The sequence below is a fragment of the Rhinoraja longicauda genome, chromosome 16 (assembly GCF_053455715.1).
Source record: "Rhinoraja longicauda isolate Sanriku21f chromosome 16, sRhiLon1.1, whole genome shotgun sequence".
Lineage (NCBI taxonomy): Eukaryota > Metazoa > Chordata > Chondrichthyes > Rajiformes > Arhynchobatidae > Rhinoraja > Rhinoraja longicauda.
Genome location: NC_135968.1, coordinates 44,309,246 through 44,332,403, shown reverse-complemented (window position 1 = coordinate 44,332,403; position 23,158 = coordinate 44,309,246). Strand labels below are relative to the sequence as shown.

The 23,158-nt window shown below is 39.1% G+C and overlaps 1 protein-coding gene across 3 annotated transcripts in view; it reads left to right on the top strand.

Moving 5' to 3' along the window:
* The window catches only part of ide (insulin-degrading enzyme), a 95,264-nt gene that overhangs the window by 58,433 nt on the left and 13,673 nt on the right, over window positions 1-23,158 (top strand). For all 3 annotated transcript variants that reach the window (XM_078413721.1, XM_078413719.1, XM_078413720.1), the window contains exons 15-21: window positions 3,120-3,264; window positions 7,731-7,841; window positions 10,855-10,975; window positions 13,631-13,722; window positions 15,727-15,838; window positions 18,610-18,777; window positions 22,796-23,068. In XM_078413721.1, the coding sequence (XP_078269847.1) occupies window positions 3,120-3,264; window positions 7,731-7,841; window positions 10,855-10,975; window positions 13,631-13,722; window positions 15,727-15,838; window positions 18,610-18,777; window positions 22,796-23,068 (1,022 nt within the window). The remainder of the gene's footprint in view (window positions 1-3,119; window positions 3,265-7,730; window positions 7,842-10,854; window positions 10,976-13,630; window positions 13,723-15,726; window positions 15,839-18,609; window positions 18,778-22,795; window positions 23,069-23,158) is intronic.

The following is a 23,158-nucleotide window of genomic DNA, read 5'->3' as shown; positions in this document are numbered from 1 at the left end:
TCATCCTCATATTTATTGCTCTGTCCACACAGCCTCTTTTGCTCCCCCCCCCCCCCCCCCCCGGTCCAATGCTGCTTCCTCCTCCTCCCCCAGAGCCGATATACTTCTGTTTGGAAGCAGCAGCATGTAAGAGGGGATCCCTATGATGTTTGAGCACATCCTGTCATTGGCAAGCTGAAGAAAGCACTGCCCCCAGGGAGTACAATGTCAGCCACAACAACAGCCGAGTCAACCTGTGAAGAAGGGCTTGCTGGTGCAGACGAACGGCATCGGCACCTAGTTTTAAGGTGAAACGACACTACGTGCTGGATTAACTCAGCAGACTGAATTTGTCTAAAGAATGGTCCTGACATCAGATGTTCTCCAGAGATGCTGCCTGACCGGCTGAGTTACTCCAGCACTTTGTGTCACATTTGTGTATTAACCATTATCTGCAGTTCTTTGCTTCAACCATGTACAATGATGATACCTTATGGCAATAACGGACACCATTCTGCCCCCCCCCCCCCCCTATGAGCCCTTATGACGAGGACGGTGTTTTGTCTGAAAATATAAGGAGCAAAAATGTAGGCTAAATGGCACAATTTTTAAGAATGTTGGAATTAGAAGGGCTTGTTGATCAAGAGGTTAAAGATTGGGTTTCTAGGATTCATAGATGCATTGAGCACAAAAAGGTGGTGATGTTATGTTGAACCTGTTAACTTCAAAATTTGACTCGAGTAGGATGATAGTTGTTGTCATACAATACATCTGTTGCTAGTCAAAAATAAAAGACTGAATTGCATTTGTTTTATGTCTAATACAAGCTCAAACATCCTAGTTTTCAGACAGTGAGATGCTGCTAAAATATTGCTTACTGATGTAATTGAAGAAGACTAATGAACTGAGGAAAAAAAGTCTAATGTTTCTGAAATGATTCCTTTTGTAATGAGAATTTCTCCAAAATGTGACAGGAAAAATAATAAAGTATATATTGGTAGAGGTTTAAAGACCTTTAGTAAATAATAAAAGGAATTTAGGTGTGCAATCTAGTTACAGAGTCAGTGAGGTTAATCTGCAAGTTTTAGTTTTGAAGCTTTTGCAAACATCGTGAGGATGCTTGAGTAAATGTGGCAGGCGCAGTCACACAAAATTCTGACATCTGAAGGAATTAATAGATGATAGAAATATTTTTGAATGTATTTTCCCATTTATTCAGTTCATTGCATGAGCTATTGAACATAGCACTGAACAGCACAGGAACAGGTCCTACGGCTCGCTATGTCTGTGCCGAACATGATGCCAAGACTATCCTTTCTTTGCTGGTACATAATTCATATCCCACCATTCCCTTCATATCCATTTGCCTACCCAAAAGTCTCTAAAATGCCACCATCGTATCTGCCACCGGCAGCATGTTCCAGGAACTCACCCCTTTGAGTAAAAAAAATCTTGCCCCACCCATCTCCTTTAAATTTTGCCCCTCTCACCTTAAACCTATGCCCTCTAGTGTGTGATTTTTCCAACCTAGGAAAAAGGTTCTGACTGTCTACCCTATTTGTGCCTCATAATTTTATGTACTTTTGTCTCATCTCCTTGCAACCTCCAGCCCTCCAGAGAAAACAATCCAAGTCTGTGCAACCTCTCCCTGCAGTTAAAATCATAATTTCCAAGCATCATTCTGGTTAACCTCCTCTGCACCCTTTCCAAAGCTTCCACATCCTTCATGTAATGGGTTGACCAGAATTGAATGCAATACTCCAAATGTGGCTTAACCAAAGTCCTATAAAGCTGCATCATGACTTCCTGACTCTTGTACTCAACCCATGAACGCAAGCATACCACTCTAACTACATGTGTTGCCACTTTCAAGTAGTTATGGACTTGGACCCCAAGAACCCTCTATACATTAATGCAGTTAGGGGTCTTGCCATGAATTGTATATATATTCCCTTGCATTTGACCTCCAAAGTGCGATATCTCATAATTGCTTTGATTAAACTCCATTTGCCATTTCTCCATTTGCCATTTGCCATTTGCCATTTCTCTGCCCTTTTTCTGTAACTGATATATATATATATATATATTTATATAACTGATATTATATATATATATATAACTGATATTATATATATATATATAACTGATATATATATATATATATATATATATAAGGTTCTGAATCCATTGTTGTAACTCCTGTTAATATTGATTGCAGAATTTAAGCAATTCTCCATTTTCTTCCAGCTAAAAGACAGGTGTTCTTTCAACATGATCTTAAATGATTGGTTACATTTGGCAGAGACGCATTGATTTTGTTTGAAGTACGTTAGCAGTTATTGCATCATGGATCCACTGAATACATGGAAATGTAAAAGGAGACGATGAGTTGAACTGTGGATGTCACTTTGGAGTATAATTTTGTTCTCTTACCAGCTGTCAGCTGAGCCACCTTACTGTGCACAGATCCTGTTTATTTGTGCTTGATTCTTTGAACTGTTTTCTTAGGACACATGGATTCTAAAACAATTAAACGTGCCTGTTGCCTGTTGAACTTGGAGCTGATTCTTCAGCTCATGTATGTAAAATTAATGTTTCTGACTGACCAGAGAGGGAGAGAGAGAAAAGATAAGCATGTCAACCACATCCAACCATTCCCAGCAAACCAATTGTAAAATTTCTGTGAAAATGTACAGAAATCAAACAACACTTTAAAGCCGTGAAGTGATATCTTAATGAAGTGTATTGTCATTTATCCTCTAGATTTTCGCAGCATTTTTCATAAACGATTATGTCCTTCTTTAAATTCATTATGTAAAGTGAAATGGTACAATTTAAAACTCAAGGATATTCAAATATTGAAAATTAGAACGTCATTGGAGAGTTGTTTTGTTATTGCCATCTTGTATGTAACAAATTGGAAGAATTCATGAATTGAAACTATTTCCATATAATTTATTTGTGTAATACAGTTGAAGCGTTGTATAATACTTTAACGAAGGTTTAGCTATTTGGCAGAGTAGGAAGAGAATCAATTCTGCATTCAATAACGTAGCTATGTTTTCAGATGAAAAATAAATTTTGACTTTATTCGCACTTTTTAAGAAACAAATTTTAATGTTTGGCACATTCTTTTACAGCCCATTTGCTTATGTGGATCCATTGCATTGTAATATGGCCTATTTATATCTTGAACTGCTGAAAGATTCCCTCAATGAGTATGCATATGCAGCAGAGCTTGCTGGCTTGAACTATGATCTACAAAATACAATCTATGGAATGTATGTAAGTACCCAAATTCAGGGAAACAGCAAAGCTCTTTAAATATCATGTTTACATTTTTACTTTTTCATTCACTTTTTTGTTAGCTCACTGCAACTGTAAAAACCCTCTATTGATAATTAAGCTTCCATCAAGTAGAACATTGTTGAGCCATGGGGCTGCATATACATACTCTTCATTCATTTTGGTTGACCTGTTGAATGTCATTGTTAAATATCAGCCTTGTAACAGGGAGAGTATTGCCACATTTATCTTTTTGTTTTCTTCTCGTTAGTCCCTACATTTATGCCAACCCTCTTCATTGCAACCTGACATATCTCTATATCAGGTTGTTGAGGGATGATTTAAAAGAGTATACATATGCAGCACGCCTGACAGGCATGGTATATATGCTAGTTCCAGCAATGAACTCAATTCTTGTAAGTAGAGCAGGAAGGGTTCTGCTTGAGATTAATCAAGCTGCTTGCAGTTTATGCGTGAGTTTTAATTGCATGTTTAAACTGAATTACCATGCATGAAAGTTGGATTTGCGGTGGATCCACAAATATCCAGCGTCTGTTGAAGGTGGAATTAATTCGTGTAATTCATGCCACAATTGGTGTGTCCGCTCTCTTTGCATGTAAGGTTATAACTTTGGTCAATTTTGACATTACCGTTTATTTTTACTTAATTTGCATTGATTATTATTGATTAATGCATTGATCAACAGAATTAGATTTTCTGCTTGCACCTACAGTAGTGCATTAAATGACTGAGAAACATGTATATAATATAACCTATTTTGCAAACTTAATGTGATCACGTTCAGCTCCCTTGTTGGCTGCTTTTATTCTAAGCCGCAGTTAGTTTTCAAAAATCAGCAAATTGTGGTTTCAAGGGCCAAGGAGGTCAGCTTCAGCTCTCCAGATTATGGTTTCTAACCGCCTGAAGGACATTCTTTTGAAATAAATATGCCGACCATAGTCCTGTTTAGTTACAAAGGGATATGTCTAATTACACATAACGGCATAGGTGCAACTTTGCTGAAGTAGGTATTTACTACACTACTCATTCACCTTCATTTAATTTGAACTGTCTTGCGTTAATTCTTACTATGAAGACATGAAGAATCTCAACATTCAAATTCCTATATACAAATGAAGTTTCCACACTTTTAGTGTTGTCAGTTGAGAGTACTGAGATAAGTATACTGGGATACTATGGGGGAAAAAATAGAAACAAATCCAAAAAAAAGGCATATAAATTGCCAGAGGAAGCAGCAAACCGGAGGTCTGGGAGAAATTTAAAACTCAACAGAGGAGGAGGACAAAGGGGTTAATTAAGGGGAAGAAGAGAGCATGAAAGAAAGCTTGCGGGGAATATAAAAACTGACTCTAAAAGCTTCTTTAGATATGTAAAAAGGAAAAGATTAGTGAAGACAAATGTAGGTCCCTTACAATCAGAGACAGGTGAATTTATAATGGGGAAACAAAGAAATGGCAGAACAGTTAAACGAGTACTTTGGTTCTATCTTCACCAAGGAAGACAAACAATCTCCCAGAAATACTAGGGGACTGATCCAGTGGGAGGGAGGAACTGAAGGGAATCCACATTAGTCAGGAAATGGTGTTAGGTAAACTGTTGGGATTGAAGGCAGATAAATCCCCAGGACCTGACGGACTGCATCCCAGAGTACTCCAGGAGGTGGCCCAAGAAATCATGGATGCATTGGTGATCATTTTCCAATGTTCCCTTGACTCTGGATCAGTTCCTGTGGACTGAAGGTTAGCCATTTTGGGTTGAGACCATTCCCCTTCATCAGACTGATTGTGGTGGGGGGAAGGGAACAAAAACCGGAAGTGAGATGGGGGCAGGATAAACTGGCAAATGACAGGTGAATACAGGTGTGGGGGGGTTTGATTGGCAGATCGTTGGACAAAGGCAGAAATAAAAAGATAAAATGTGTGAGATAGGAGTAAGGTCGGAAGAGGCACAATGTGACGCCAGAGGAAGGAATATTGGGAAGAGAGTGGGGAGGGGGTTGGGGAAGGGAGGTGTGGGTAGCTTAGTTGACGAAAATTTGAGTGTTCATACCATTGGGTTAAAGCTACCCATGCAGACGATGGGGTGCTGTTCTATCAGTTTGCGTGTTGCCTCACTCTGGCAATGGAGAGATCTGGTCAGAATCTCCATGAGGAGTTTGTTGACATTGCTGGATAAATGGAGAAGCTGGAGGAGGGGCGAAATATGGATGATGACTCCAACAATATCTTGCCTTCATTTTCATGTTTGCCCTTCCAGAAAAGGGTGGTGCCTCCCAAAGATTTGCAGATTGATGTTTTTTCAACAAATGGCATATCGCTGTGAACAGCAATGTCAATCCTGCAGTGCACTGGTTCCATGGCCATGGCGGCTGATCTTCTCTGGGGCCTCATTGTATCCCCTCTATCCAGAAGAGTGTTTTATTCCATGTACTGACTGCTGAAAAGATTTAACTGCCAACCATGAGCTGCTGGGCTTAGTTAATGATAAGGCAGCCAATGATTAGGACATGTAATAAAAAGGAACTGCAGATGCTGGTTTATACCAAAGATAGACACAAAATGCTGAAGTAACTCAGCGGGTCAGGCAAAGTCTCCGGAAAAACTGGATGGGTGATGTTTCATGTCAGGACCCTTCAGACTGATTGTAGTAGAGAGAGAGTATGTCAGAAGAAGGGTCCCAACCCAAACCGTCACCTATCCAATGATTAGAACACCTTTGCTAGTCCCTTCCTTTACTGGGGTGAGCAATGCTATCCCTAAAAATTACTGTTTGAATGGAATGCTGCTAAACTTCTTTCTATCCTGGATTCAAAGAAGGACAACCACTAATCTGCAGGCTGGTTACATGCAGGTTCAGGGCTACAACTCTCTCCCTGTCACTTCCCCCATCACCACAGGGCTTGAGGATAGCGAAAAGAAAAGAGTTTAAAAAGTGACGCACTGGTTCAACCCCAGCCTCTCAACTGTAGATCCAGTGGCACGATGACAACTAGTAAATTATTTGACTGCAGTTTGATGGCCAGGTCTTTCTCGATCCTCAGACATACACTGTGTACTCCACATTGTACTGCTGGACAGCTTTCCTGCTCCTCCACCCAGTCCACTGGAACAGTTTTTGCATGTTAGGGTGAGCAGTTCCTGTCTCACTGAGGGTTTGAGACCCATTGGCTAATGGTTTAGCTGGCTTGTCAATGTTGCCTGGGGGTGTAGTATCAAGCAGGGACAAATGGTCCTGAGAAAGGTGGTACCAAATATAGACTTGACAAGTCTCCCAACCAGAGCTACAACCCCTACCCAAACACCCCATACTCAATGTAGTGGTTTCCAAAAGGCCCTTTCTGAAAGTATCTTTGGCTAACGCTGTTTAATTTATAATTTTAATGCTGTCTTTTTGGCTTGAGATAGTTTCAAAACAAAGTCTCTGCTTTTTATGGATACTATATAGTTTAGAATTACCAATGTTTTTTTCCCTCATCTTTGAGGTAACTCTCTTCGATATTTTCTGCAATTTTGTACACCTTAGGCACAGTAATCCTATTTGATTTTGTGATGCTATCAGTTTCCTAAAGAAACATTCCTGATGGAATTCTGCTTCATTTATATAGAGATCCAGTTTAGAGCAGGTAAATTTTAAGAAAAAAAGCAAAACATTGCTTGGAAATCATCATCTCTTGTGGTAGCGTGTAGGGGCTGATGAAAATAGGTTAGAGTATCTTCATAACACAGAAAATCCTCTGAGGAATCTACCAGAGAATTTGTTCTTAATGGAATGGGGATAATGAAAATTGGCAATGATTAATATGCATAGTTGCAAATTACCTTAAATGACCTTTTTTAGTTTTTGAGATGACGTGCATGGCATTGTTGTGCAGCCGATTAGCAGCTCAAGAAATCTGGGTTCAGTTCTGGGCACTGACATCTCTGTGGAATTTGCATGTTCTGTGTGTGACTGCATGAGTTTCTTCCAGGTTCTCCCGTTTCCTTGGCATCTCAAAGATGTATTGATTGGTCTATCAGTTGGCCTCTGTAAATTACCCCTAGTTTGCAAAAGAGTGAAAGAATCGAGAGATATTTGATTACGGTGAGGGGAAAATTGTATAGGATTAGTGCAAAATGGTTGGCACAGACGGTGGGCTGAAGGGCCTGCTTCAGTACCGTGCTACTCTGAGAAAACTAGCATTTGCTCTATTTAGTTTGGCCACGTGAAGAAATTTTCTATATTTAAAACAATATTTGTAATTTAAAATGATTACAAATGCACTTCGTCATAATTTGTTGTTTCTTCAATATTTCCTGTTATGTAAATGAGAATCATTTAAACATATTATGAAAGTAACTGCAAAATCTGCTGGGTATACACTAAATTAAATGTCAAATTTTTAGTACATTTTAAATTTCAGTTTTGTTATTTCTTGCATGAAACATCTTTATTGTACTTGCCAACAGCTGTCTGTGAAAGGTTATAATGACAAGCAGCATATAATTCTTAAGAAGATAATGGAGAAGATGGTCACCTTTGAAATTGATGACAAGCGATTTGAAATAATCAAGGAAGCTGTAAGTTGGGATTTATCAAATATGTTGTCATTATTGTGAACAAATCTAACCAATCCACTTTTTTCATAATGTTTGTTGAAACAGAGCACAGAAACAAAATCAGAGATGCTGTTTCCTAATAGATCATAATCAGCTGGTGTTATTTTATTAAAATGTGGGCTATAATTCTTGCAAATATTTTTGAAATCATCTAAGAGAAATGGAGAGTGAGATTTATTGGTCAATGTAAGTACAGGCACCAGGTACCGGGAATTACATTTTTGATGACAGCTAAGTTTATAAACAGTAGAAAAATGTTATAATAAAATAATTGGCTACATTGTAACTTATTGATGTTGGATGGCATGTGTTCCCCTATCCTCATTTTTAAATCAAGGTTAGAATATGCAAAAATTCAATGCAGTGGGCAGCACAGTGGCTCAGCTGATAGGACTGCTGCCTCAAAGTGCTAGAGACAATGCAATCCTGATCTCAGATGCTCTCTGTGTGGAGTTTGCACTTTCTCCCAGTGACTGTGTGGATTTTTTCCAATGGCTCCAGTTTTCCCTAACACCGCAAAGATGTGGGTTGGTAGGTTAAATGGCCACTGGAAATGTGGAGCTGATTCATAATATCTGGTAGCATGAGGACTTGATGGCCATGTGGGTAGAATAAAAATGGGATTGATGTAGGATTGGTATAGAGGGATGGTTGATGGTCAACTTGGACTTGGGCAGAAGGGCTTGTTGCCATGCTTTTTTTTCTAACATGACTCCATGAGAGTTGAATATCTTATCTCTGAAAGAGGCAGTAGATTGTGAGAATTTTCCTTTTAGAATTAACCATAGTTTCTGCCTTGGGTCCATCTGGCTACTTTCTGGGTCAGATTAGTCGGTGCTGCAGACAACATTGCAATTAAAGTGGAAAAGATGAGAAATACTTTGCAATTAGGTGATATTTATGGAGAGAAAATGGTCATTATTTTAGGTCCATAATCTTTCACATCAAGTTATCAATATTAAAGAAATAATGTTCACTTTGTTTCTCTATCCATAATTGTTGAATATTTTCAGCATTTTCTCTTTTATTTCTGGTTTCCAGAATTCACATTATTTGTTTTGTGTAAGGTTTTTGTTGTTGCATCATGTAGTGCAATTTTGTTTACAAAAGTGGCTCTCTGTGTTACTTGGGCCTTAAGAAGCTAAGCAATTCTAAAGTTAGTATTTTTTCTAATTAAAGGTGAAAACTGCACAGCAGCCTTTTTAAAAAGAAATGGCATCTGGCCATTGTCAATGTTTAAAAATGTTGATAAATTGCACACCTATTTTCAGAATATTCAGTTATTTAATTGTAACCAAGTTATATATTTTGGTTTCATTTGCAATTAATTTAAAAGCTAATTATAAATTGAGTGTGAGCTTTGAAGCTGTGATACATGCAAATGTATTTTGTATCTATGCTTTTCATCGTGATCTTTTTTTTTAAAAAAAAAGGAATAATGAGGAAAATATAACAAGAGCAGACATGTTCAAGATTCAATCGTTCTCACCCATATTAAAACTTGGACACAAATAGGTTACAGGTGCATTAAACATAACGTTTTAATAGCCTCCAGATTAATGAATTGTAGAATTTAGATTGGAAGTGTGGTTGTGCACATCCATTATTTAAGACTAATGGGAGAGAAAAACAAGGCAAGTTCAGGCCTGACAATTTAACATGACATTTGGTTAAGCTGCTGCGAGAACTTGTCACTTGGGAAAGTGTTTAAGCATGCTAAGAGAGAGTCGGTGTAATATTGTTTGAACAAAAGTAATACCTAATTAATTGAAGTGTTTAGGAAGTTATGAAAAGGTAGATAAAATGACTCCTACAAAATACTTTTCTGCATGACTATCTAGTAAGATAACAAGATTTTGAACAGATTATTAGCAACATTTAATGCACAAAATTGGACAGCCTTGTGATTTGGGTTGGAAATGTTGACAGGTTTCAAGGAACAGAAATACATATCTATCCTTGTCATAACACAAAGAGAAACCACAAGTAAGAGGAAGCAAGAGTATAGAAAGCTGATTGAGTGAGTAGAGAAAATGTGGGGTCGTCTATTTTGACCACAAAGAACTGCATTTTTGAATAATTAAGAACAGCTGTGGAATAAGGATGTTCTGTAGCCCAATAACATAAATCATTAAAAACTGATAAACATTTACAAAAGGAAAATAAATGTTAAAGAGATGAGTGATCTTTATTATAAGGAGAGTGGAAGAATGTAGACCTTGTCAGGTTTCTGTTATGTAGGGTTTTGAGCACACCATATTATGATATATTACCTTTGGATACTGAGCTATGCAAATTTACCAAAATGAATGCGCTATTATCTTTCCCTTCTACATTAACTGTAAATTTCAATCTCGCATCTACAACTTCTGGTTCCTTAAAATAGGAAAAGATAATTTGATTTTGACTCGTCAAACACCTCGTATTCTGAAGGGGGGTCTTGACCCGAAATGTCACCCATTCCTTCTCTCCAGAGATGCTGCCTGTCCCGCTGAGTTACTCCTGCATTTTGTGTCTGCCCTCGATTTAAACCAGCATCTGCAGTTCTTTCCGACAACTCTTATTCTGTGACTGACTTCCAGATTCAACAATTTGATTTTATCTGTGCTCTGGTTAAATGGAGTTATGTTGAATCACCAATCCAGTATGGGTTAATATTGCAACTTCCTTGAACGATTGTGTCACTTTTAGAGTAGTGGCCTAGGTTGCTGTACTTCATGTTAAAAAATAATGTTCCAATGAAGGTAGTACGTGTAGCATCTGACATTATACTGCAGCCTCTATGTGCATTGTACCGTTTGTTTGAAATATAGCTTCTTGATTAATTTTAATAATAGTATTTCACTGCCGAGTTGGGCCATTTGCTCAAAAATAGTGACCAGGTTCAAGCTTGAACCTATTTGTAGAGGTAGTTGGCATTATTGGGTTGTTTGGGGATCAGTAACTCTTCTTTATTTCTTGTTTTTTATTTTAGTATATGCGGTCTCTGAATAATTTTAGAGCGGAACAACCTCACCAACATGCCATGTATTATCTCAGACTGCTTATGACTGAGGTGGCATGGACAAAAGAGGAGCTGAAGGAGGCTTTGGAAGGTAGGTGCTTGGTTGAATATTGTACGTTAATTGCCTGTAAACTAAAGATTATTACAAGAGATTTGAATGAAGTTCAATTTCAGAATCTATTTTGTAATCAAATTAATGGGTGAAAAAAATAAGGCTATCACCCACTTATCTTTATCTCCCGACTCCACTAATCCCCCACTTGGATCCCTCTGCCCAGTCATCCTTCACCCCTCCTTGTTCTATCAATCACCTACTTGCCTGTGTTTTACCCCTATCCCCCTCTTTATACTGGTCATCTTTCCTCTTCACTCTCCATTGTAATGCAGGAACTTGACCCAAAACATCAAATGTCCTCCCCCCACCAGCAGATGCGGTATGAGCCGTAGCGTTGTCCCAGCAGTTTCGTGTTTTTGCTCCAGATTCCAGCGTCTGCGGTCTCATGTTTCCATGGTTAATAGGCAGCTATTTAATTATGCTTGGATGCTCATAGCATCCATTTCAGGTAACCGATATCTGCATGTAGTTTTAAGTGTATCAAGGTTTTAAGTGTATCAGACCAGACACACTGTTCTTTCCCCCCCACGAATATACCCTAACCACAATATCAGAAGAGCATTCCTTGTTACACTGGTACAATTTCCCCTCCGCTCCCTCCCCAACCATTATTGTACTATTAAGGAGTATTAATAAGATGGGCAAATCTGATACTGGTTCCTACCACGCTACTCTGGCTGTCATTTTTCAATCAACCTGGATTTATTTGATCATGAGAGAAAGAGGTGAAATATCAGTCTGTTGCTGCCCTGTTCCTCTATTGTTTATTGGACAGGTAACTCTTTGAAAAAGTGACATTAATGAAGTACTATACAATGGCTAGACATTGAAGACGATTGCCCATGCAAGCATTGAGCTCAAAGGAACTCTTCAGTTTACTGCACTTAAAACCCCCGTAGTTTGCATTTAAATTATACACCTATCTCAAAGTAAGTGCCTGAGCAGTATTCCAGTACTGAGCAGTATTTCAGTATTCAGTATTCTCTTTAAGTGAAGTATACATTAGGAAATTGTGCTCTGACTGACTGCAGCAAGTATCCTAATCTTGTGTCATTAAAACAATTGAGAATGATTCAGTATAGTACCCTTCAGAGTCCCTATAAGTTCACTGCCTGCATGGGGAAAAGCCCTTAATTTTGTTGCCGTGGTTTCGTAATGCATTCCATGCATTCTACAGCGTTATTTTGTTATAATTTTGGGGTTTTTTGTTGGAAAATCTACAAAATGCTTATTGACTCTGGTTGGGCTTGCTGTTCAGAACAGCCTCTCGTGAATTTGGATAAAATGTTATGTGAATCCAAAACCATGTGAACAAAAGATGTAAAAATGTGTGAAATGCAGTGAAAATTTCACTTATGCTCAATATCTATATTGTCTTTGGAGTGTACTAAAGGCGTTCTGGTATGCTAGATTATTTGTCTGCAGCAATAATATGTATATGTAGAAACAAGGAACTGCAGATGCTGGTGTACAAAAAAAAAAGAATCAAAGTGCTGGAATAAGTCTGGGTCAGGAAGTATCTCTGGAGAACATGAATTGGGACGTTTCAGGTCGGGACCCATTTTCAGACTGATTGCGGTGGGAGAAGGAAAAGGAAAGCTGGAAGAGAGGAGGGGCAGGACAAAGCTTGGCAAGTAATCCGATTGGGATTTTGATTGGCAAATTATTGGGCAAAGGGCAGAGATGAAAAGACAGAAGGTGTGAGACATAAGGAGTGAAGAGTTGAAATTGTGGGGGAAGGATTTTAGGTGGAAGGGGAGGGGAGAAATAGGGCAAATCCAGGTGGGGCACAAGGGGCGGGGGTGTGAAGGGTATGGGAGGTTGGTAGTTACCTAAAATTGGAGAATTAAATGTTCATACTGTTTGGTTGTGAGCTACCCAAGCGGATTATGAGTTGCTATTCCTACAGTTTTCCAGTAGCCTCACTCTGCAATGGAGGAGGCCCAGGACAGAAAGGTCAGTATGGGAATGGGAAAAGGTTAGCAGCTGTGAGTTTAATTCGGCTTTGGCAGACTGAGCGAAGTATTCAGCAAAATAATTGACGAGTGAGTGTACGCTTGGTCTGGGCTGATGGACAGGAGCCATTGGTGCATTAGTTGAGGTTAGAGGAGGTGCACGTGAACCTGGAAGGACTGCTGGGGTCTCTGGGTGGAGGAGAGGGAGGAGGTAATATGGGCAGGTGCTACATCTCCTGGGTTTGTAGGGAAATGTACCTGGGGAGGAGGTGGTTTGGGGGGAAGGAATGAGTGAACCAAGAAGCTGCATAGGGTGTGGTCTTTGAACAAGTTGGAAGGAGATGTGGATGGGAAGATGTGATTGGTGGTGGAATCACGTTGGAGGTGACAGAAATGTTGGAGAATGATGTGTTGAATGAGGAGGCTGATGGGGCGAAAGGCGAGGACCAGGGAAATCTACCCTTGTATTGTTTGGGGGAAGGAGGAGCAAGAGCAGAACTACATGCGCAGAGGAGATGTGGGCAAGGGATCCATCTATTACAGGAGGGGGGAATACCACGTTTACTAAAGAAAGAGGACATCTCAAATGTCCTAGAATGGAAAGCCTGATGTGTATATTAATGTGTATATATTTTTAGAAATGTTATTGATTCAGCTATCTATAAATATGTTCTAGATGTCACACTCGTTCGTCTCAAAGCATTTATACCTCAATTATTATCAAGGCTGCACATTGAAGCTCTACTCCATGGGAATATAACAAAACAGGTTAGTTGGTCACTTTGTCAACTGTACTAAAATATGTAGCCGTTTGTTGCCAAAGTACTAAAGTACTTGGGTCCTATGAAAAAGAAATCGTTACTAAAACCTACTGACATAGAGTCATACAGCATGGAAACAGGCCCTTCAGCCCAACGTTCCCATGCCGACCAAGATGTGCCGCATCTACATTTGTCCTACCTCCCCTTATTTGGCCTCTATCCCTCTAAACCTTTCCTATGCATGTACCTGTCCAAATGCCTTTTAGATGTTGTTAAGAGTACGTGCCTCAACTACCTCCTCCAGCAGCTTGTTCTATTTACCTATCACCCTCTGTGTCGAAATAGTTGCCCCAAGTGTTCCCCAAGATCTTTCCCATCTTACCTAAACCTATTTTCCCTGCTTCATGATTCCCCTACACTAGGTAAAAGGCTCTGTGCATATCCCCTATCTATTCCCCTTGTGTTCTTAAATACCTCTCGCCGCCTCTCATCCTCCTGCACTCCAAGGAATAAAGTCCTAGCCTGTCCAACCTCTTCCTACAGCACAGGCCTTCAAGTCCTGGCAATATCTTTGTATCCTTTAGAAATTTTGAAAATTTATAATTTATAATTTCATATTGAATGTCAAATTTGCTTAACTTTTCTCTTGATGTTAAATATTAAGTTTGTGATAATGTGATTTTTTTTGTTCTTGCTCATTTACAAGAATCTGTAATTTTTGGGAATAAACATTATACTAAAATCTCAAAATAAAACTTATGCAAACTCGATCATTGAGTTTCTAAAAAAAACTATAAACATACTTAAATGTTTTATGGATTTTCAATGTAGCTGAAGCTGTTTGCTGCCCTGCCGTTTGCTTCAAGACCTTGCCTTTTCTCAGGATTGCAGTTCTTTGAATTATTGTGTTCAAGGCCACAGGGGATCAACTATGCACTACGTGTCTTGCAAGTTATTTCTTTACTCCCCTGAGATATTCTGCGATCATTTTTTTATTGGGGGCAGAACACATTATTGCAGGTTAATATTCATTTTAATGAAAGAGAAGCAGCATGAAAGTTTTTTTATATTCATTGAACATTTGTCGTCATATTTCTGCAATGAGAGCAACGTTCCAATAAAGGAATATTTTGTTGTGGAAATAGTTCAAAAGTAAGACTTTTCTTTAAATTTGCCATTAAGTTATTTTTTTTCTAATTTTACTTATTCATATCTCCACTAATTGCCCTTGTCCTTATGTTTTACAAACAATGTTTAGTTTATTATTATTGTCATCCGAACTGAGGTCCAGGGAATACCTTTTGTTTGCATGCTATCCAGTCACAGAAAAGACTACATGAATAACATCAAACCGCCACAGTGAAAAGATAAAGGGTATAGACGAGGGAGCAGTAAATAACACATGCCAACTGTGGAGATTTTTGTTAACTACTTTCTTACTCATTCAATCCTGCAATCTACAATGCAATAAAAGCTAATCCCCACTCCAACTAGTTTCATTTGAATCCACTTCAAATTGAAGGAAGTTAAAAGTTTCAACCTTGATATATTTGGTGTGCATTAAGCAATCTACAGTTTCTAATTAACTATCTAGGTGACTTCATAAATGTGGCTGAACCAAATTGCCAACTCACCCGCTGTGGTATCTCTAGATGAAACAGTAGTCTTGCTTGAAACAGTTCCGAATGAACATTTACTTCATAACAAAAAAACTGCTGGAGAATCAGTGAGGTCGGGTACAATCTAAAGAGGGAGGGGAATGGACAGGCGTTGTTTTGGGATGGAACTCTTTTTCTGAAGAAGGGTTTCAACCCAAAATGTCATCTGTCCATTTCCCTCCACAAATGCTGCCTGATTCACTGAGTTCCAACCGGAGATTGTTTCCAACTCAAGATTCCAGCATCTGCAATCTCTTGTGTCCCATTAACTTCAATAAGTTGCGTACAATTTAAAATAAAATTACTTACTCATAATTTTCATGTTTTAACGTTTAATGTCTTCCTCGTTGCAGACTTCGTTAAGTATCATACAAATGGTTGAAGACATCCTGATCAAACATGCTCATACTAAGCCTCTTCTTCCCAGTCAACTTACCCGGTATAGAGAAGTGCAACTTCCTGATCGTACGTTAAGTTTGCAATCTTTTCATATCTCTTGGCTTAACACCTTGTGTCCTGAAATTCTATCCCATGTTTGTTTATTCATGTTAATTGAATTCAAATTTACATTTATTGCAGTGCTGTTAAGTGGATTACAGTCAAACTTGAAAATAATGCACAATTAAAAGGACTTTGCAGGATGAGGTTTTTAAATAATCGTGCTAGGCACACTAATAGACACACTAATATACTGCTAGGCACACTAATAGACAGATAACCAAACATTTGTAAGCCTGCTTTCATTGGTTTATTAATTTTCAGTTTAAAATAATTTTCAGTTCATTGTTAGTCACCATGAAGGCTATAATAGAAAAGTTTTGCTTGGGTAACATAACACTACATTACTTCCTGTCATTTTTTCTTAAAAGTAATTCCTGAATTATCATCCCCTGTTCTGACCAACCATTTTATTCTGTGGAACCAGTTTGTAATAAAGTAAAAATCTTGTCTATGGTGCCAGCTGAGACAAAAAATAAACAATCCAACAACTAAATTAAGTCATTGAAGCAAATTGAAAGTTCTGCTGAACACTGGTAGGTATTTGTATTAACTTGAATGATAAAACAAAAGAAAGGTGGGGAAATGTTGACTGTTCTCAAACTATCACACGTACTGAAAGTAGAGAGAGTTGATGGAGAGTGGTATAAATTTAAACCAGTGAGAACTAATTGTGAACCAGTGAAGAAAGTATTGCTGCTTGCAGTGTTTTTTGTAGATGGGAATGGAATCTTGGTTAGAAGGAAGCTGTTCTCTGATGATTTGTGAAGAGGTCGCCCTCTCAAGACAGGACGTGTCTTGAAACCAGTCCGTTGTATTCTTCTACTTATTACATATGTTTAAAAAAGACCATAATAAAATTTAGGATTAAAATTTGAATTTCCTCAGAGGTTTTTGTAATGGAACTATTCTAATAAAGCAACTACATCCCACTGACAATAACAAAAATAATCATCTGCTCGTTCTCATTTATTAGGTCAGGCTGAATGTAGCCAGATTGAGCTGGTAAATGGCAGGGTTCACCAAAGTCGATAACTGTGATGCAATGCAAATTTATTATTAAAATTTTGTATAATCTAAATCATGGTTATGGATAACAGTAATGCATTTTTCTGACTTTCTTCATTAAAATAGTTTCAATGGTAAAGCAGTGAACTCTTGTAGGAATAATTGACAAAGGAGAATTGCTTATTAGGTAATCCTGGATTGATTTAGCACAATGCTAATAAAACCTGTTTACAATTTGAACACGTTAATATGCTAAAACATCAAAGTAGTGTTAAAGAGTAAAATTGGGATCCAATTATGCCACTTTAAAGACAGAAAAAGTGTTTAGTGCAAGAAACAAGGTCATTACAACTTTGATATACATTAATTTGCAATCATAAAATCAATTTTCACAAGTTTATTCTCCCTACTAAATGCTATGAAATTTGGATATTTTGGTCTGAAAATAAGGGATTCCAAATGTATTTCCATTTATTTGACCTGTTTCATGACCTCAAAACCGAAAGCACTTTTACCCAATTATGTACTTCTGAGTTGTAGTCACTGTTGTAAGGCTGGCTTCGTCCTGGGGGCGGATTTGGATTCATGGGAGGTGGACATGGAGGGGAGGATGCTCCTCAATACATCTTGGACAATACAGCTCACCCCTCCATGACACACTGGTCAACCGAGGAGTACCTTCAGCAACAGACTGGTTCCACCAAGATGCAGACAGAACGCCACAGGATATCCTTTTTTCCTGTGACTATCAAACTATACAACTTCTCCCCCCTCTGTTGACCCCTCCCCTCCCCCCCCCCCCAATTTTTGCACATCCCCAATCACTTTAATTTCATGTACCTTGTGTTTTATGACTGTTGGCAGACCAATTTCTTTCCTGGGATAAATAATGTTCTATCGTATTGTATATCTATCTAAAGCTTCTCACTTTGATGATGACACTTCTAGGGAGGCAATGCTATACAAATGCTTTGAATTGCCAAGCTATACTTTTGTACTCTAGTTTCTGGAGTTGTAATTGAACCAAAACCTACTGACACAGTCATAAATATCAAATGAAACTATAATTTAATGTACATATCATCAGTTTTTGAAATTGAACAAATATAAAATATTGCATTTAACCAAAACTTTACAAAGACCTTTAGTTTTTAAACCCATGCAATGCTACTGACTTATGTTAACATTGATATTTGTGCATTTATTGTACAACATATGTAATCAAATGCAAAGTAGTTTTAATGCTGTGTTCAATACTTTAAGCCTCTCTATATAAGGTACTCGCCAATAACTGGAAATTTTCAACTAATTTTTAAGAGACTTTTTTAATCCAGTTTACTCAGTCTTCCTTAAGTCTTTGATGTCGAGCACTGAAAAATAAAACTTGCAATCAATTTTTTAAGAATTCCTATTTCAATACTTAATCTGTTTATACTATAAGTAATGTTACAAAACATGATTTTGTTTAAATCTGCAAATTTTCAGATCATTATAAAAATAAAACAAATCTATTTTTAGAAGAAAATTAAAAGTGATGTTCATTAAGTCACTTTTGAATTTGTGGTACTTTTTGAGAAAGATTACTGATGACAGTTTGAATATGGAGTGGATCCACTTGCACCTACTTCAAATTGCTGTCAGAAATCTTTCCGTCATTAGGATGCTGAGGGAATAGAGGTGTTCCTGCTGACTAACACTGTGATTGCTGTTGTCCTGTGCACCATGTATAGGAGGATGGTTTGTGTACCAGCAGAGAAATGAAGTGCACAACAACTGTGGGATTGAAATTTACTACCAGACAGACATGCAAAACACCCATGAAAATATGATGTTGGAGCTTTTTTGTCAAATTATATCAGAGCCATGTTTCAACACGCTGCGGACCAAAGAACAATTAGGTGGGTCAAATAACTTAAGTTATTAGATTGAATTGATAACTGGTTCAATGAACATGGAATTTATGTAATATAAATTTGCTTTCCAATTTATCTGAAAGTCTCCGAAAAAAATTGCAGTTCATTTGAAGTTGAATCTTTTGGTAACATGGAAACTCCATTATGTTTCCAGTACTTGCAAACATATCAGGAGTAGGTATTTCAAAGATGAACACAAAATGCTGGAGTAACTCAGCAGGTTATGCAGTATCTGTGGGGAAAATGGATAGGTGACGTTTTGGGGTCGGGATCCTTTTTCAGACTGATTGCACAGAGGAAGTGGGAAAATATAAATATACTGGGAGAAGGGGTCCCTTATAAGCAGATTGTTGGTTAGAAACAGGTGTGAGCCCAAAATAAATACATAGTTGTGAAATGTAAAGCTTGTTGAAGTATTTTTGTTTGGATGGGGATGGGGAGTGAAACCAGTGCAATGTCAGCCAGGGTTCAGGGGAAGGGAATGCAATAAAAAAGTTAAGGAGAGGGGGCAGGGAGATATTTGTAGAAGTTCCCCAAAATTGGAGAAATCAATGTTCATACCATTTGGTTGTAAGCTACCCAAACGGGATATGAGGTGCTGTTCTTACATTTTGTGCGTGCTCTCACTCTGGCAGAGGAAGCCCAGGACAGAAAGGTCAGTACGGGAATGGGAAGGGGAGTTAAAAATGTCAACAACCGGGAGATTTAGTAGGCCTTGGCAGACTGAGTGCAAATGTTCGGCAAAGCAGTCACCGAGTCTACGCTCGGTTGTGCCAATGTACAGCAGACCACATTGGCACCACTAGAGGCAAGGTTAGAGGAGGTACATGCAAACCTCTGTCTCATCTGGAAGGACTACTGGGGTCCCAGGATGGAGTCAAGGGAGGAAGTATAAAGACAGGCGTTAAATCTCCTGCGATTGCAGGGGGAAAGTACCCGGGGAGGGGGTGGTTTGGATGGGAAAGGATGTGAACCAAGGAGTTGCGGAGGGGGTGGTTCCTGCAGAAAAGGGTGGAGGTGGAATGGTCTGATTACTAGTGGGATCACATTGGAGGTGACGGAAATGTCGGAGAATAATGTGTTGAATTGGGGGTAGGGTACTGACATGGATAGAAAATTGGTTGACAGACAGAAAGCAAAGAGTGGGGATAAATGGGTCCCTTTCGGAATGGGAGGCAGTGACCAGTGGGGTACCGCAAGGTTCGGTGCTGGGACCCCAGCTATTTACGATATACATTAATGACTTACACGAAGGGATTAAAAGTACCATTAGCAAATTTGCAGATGATACTAAGCTGGGGGGTAGTGTGAATTGTGAGGAAGATGCAATAAGGCTGCAGGGTGACTTGGACAGGTTGTGTGAGTGGGCGGATACATGGCAGATGCAGTTTAATGTAGATAAGTGTGAGGTTATTCACTTTGGAAGTAAGAATAGAAAGGCAGATTATTATCTGAATGGTGTCAAGTTAGGAGGAGGGGGAGTTCAACGAGATCTGGGTGTCCTAGTGCATCAGTCAATGAAAGGAAGCATGCAGGTACAGCAGGCAGTGAAGAAAGCCAATGGAATGTTGGCCTTCGTAACAAGAGGAGTTGAGTATAGGAGCAAAGAGGTCCTTCTACAGTTGTACCGGGCCCTGGTGAGACCGCACCTGGAGTACTGTGTGCAGTTTTGGTCTCCAAATTTGAGGAAGGATATTCTTGCTATGGAGGGCGTGCAGCGTAGGTTCACTAGGTTAATTCCCGGAATGGCGGGACTGTCGTATGTTGAAAGGCTGGAGCGATTGGGCTTGTATACACTGGAATTTAGAAGGATGAGGGGGGATCTTATTGAAACATATAAGATAATTAGGGGATTGGACACATTAGAGGCAGGAAACATGTTCCCAATGTTGGGGGAGTCCAGAACAAGGGGCCACAGTTTAAGAATAAGGGGTAGGCCATTTAGAACGGAGATGAGGAAGAACTTTTCAGTCAGAGAGTGGTGAAGGTGTGGAATTCTCTGCCTCAGAAGGCAGTGGAGGCCAGTTCGTTGGATGCTTTCAAGAGAGAGCTGGATAGAGCTCTTAAGGATAGCGGAGTGAGGGGGTATGGGGAGAAGGCAGGAACGGGGTACTGATTGAGAGTGATCAGCCATGATCGCATTGAATGGCGGTGCTGGCTCGAAGGGCTGAATGGCCTACTCCTGCACCTATTGTCTATTGTCTATTGTCTATTGAGTGGGGAGATTGGTGGAGTGAAAGATGAGACCGGGGAACTTTATCCTTGTTACGTCTGGGTGGAGAGGGAGCAAGAGCAGAACTTCATGACACAGAAGAGATGTGGGTGAGGGATCAATCTACGACAACCGGAGGGAAACCACGTTCATTAAACAATGAGGACATCTCCGGTCTCCTCGTATGGAAAGCCTCGATTTGGTAGAAGATGTGGCAGAGACGGAGGAATTGAGAGTAGGGGATAGCATCTTTTGCATGAAATAGGGTGGGAGGAAGTGTTGCCTAGTTAGCTATGGGTGTCAGTAGGTAGACATCAGTCAACAGTCTGAGCCATGTGATGGAGAGATCAAGAAAGGTGAGAGAAGTGTCAGAAGTAGTCCAGGTGAATTTGAGGGCAGGCTGGAAGTTAGTGGTGAAGTTAATGAACTCCATGAGTTCTGCACAGGTGCAGGCGGCAACCCTGATGCAATAGTCGATGTAGCGGAGAAGGAGTTAGGGGATAGGGCCAGTGTACGCATGGAACAAGGACTATTTGATGTAACCAACTAAAAGGAGGCATCGCTGGTGCCCATGCAAGTGCTCATGGCTACATCTATAAGTTGGAGAAAGTGAGAGGAATCGAAAGATAATTTGTTGACGTTAGGACAAGTTCTGCCTGGCACAAGAGAGTGTTAGTAGAAATTCAAATAGTTATTTCAAAGTTCATTGTGAATAAATGCCAAGCCTCTAGAGTCATGGAGTGATACAGTGTGGAAACAGGCCCTTCTGCCCAACTTGCCAACACCGGTCAACAATGTCCCAGCTACACTAGTCCCACTTGCCTGCGCTTGGTCCCTATCCCTCCATACCTGTCCTATCCATGTACCTGTCTAACTGTTTCTTAAACGATGGGATAGTCTCAGCCTCAACTACCTCCTCTGGCAGCTCGTTCCATACACCCATCACCCTTTGTGTGAAAAAGTTACCCCTCAGATTCCTATTAAATCTTTTCCCCTTCACCTTGAACCTATGTCCTCTGGTCCTCGATTCCCCTACTCTGGGCAAGAGAATCTGTGCATCTAGCCGATCTATTCCTCTCATGATTTTATACAAATATCTGTATCTCTAAAAATCTCTAAAATTGTCTTATTTTGTTTGATCGGTATTGTCAGTATTAGAATCCAATAATGGTGTTATTTGTTACATTTACTGAAAGCTTTCTAAAGTTTTTTTTGGTCTAAAGTTATAATTCTGTAGTTGATTTGAATGTGATGCAAGAATCAAGCAAGAAGCACCTATTGTCTATTGTCTATTGAGCGGGGAGATTGGTGATGAAATTACTTGCTGTGGACAATTTAAGAGTAACATCAGAATTAATTTATTTTCACCACGGGTATCTGCAACACTATCAAATGGCTGTGGGTGCAAGTCATTTGAAATTTTCATGACTGAGATTGAAATGCAAATGTCTGATTAATGAACTGGGCAAAGGATTATGGATTAGGTGAATTCTGTGGTGTAACGGCCACTTTATTAAATAGTAGAGCAGATTGAGTGGCTGAATGGCCAACTTCTATTCCTTTTTATATTTCATTTCACTTTATCCTTTGCAACCAGACCTACCTTGTTCCCTCTGAGAACAATATAAAATGTGTCTTTCTGTTGAACGTGCTAAATATTTTGCGATTGTGTAACCTACAATGTTAATCTCTGCAAGCTTCCAAATTGTATGAAGAGTAATGAATTCCCATTGGATTTACACATAATTTAAACATTTATGCTTATTTGAAGTCATCTTTCCTTCATGGCAGGTTATATTGTATTCAGTGGTCCACGTCGTGCAAATGGCGTTCAAGGACTACGTTTTATCATCCAGTCGGAAAGACCTCCTAGCTACCTGGAAAGTAGAGTCGAGGCTTTTCTAAGGACTATGGAAAAGCATATAGAGGAGATGACAGAGGAGGCTTTTCAGAAACATGTTCAAGCTCTGGCGATAAGGCGACTTGACAAACCAAAGAAACTCTCAGCTGAGTGTGCTAAGCATTGGAGCGAAATCATTTCTCAGCAATACAACTTTGATCGAGGTATTATAAAATAAACATTGTTGACAATTTTTGGATGCTAGTAACATTGCCAGAATTTTTTAAGCTAGGATTCAAAATATCAGAATATAA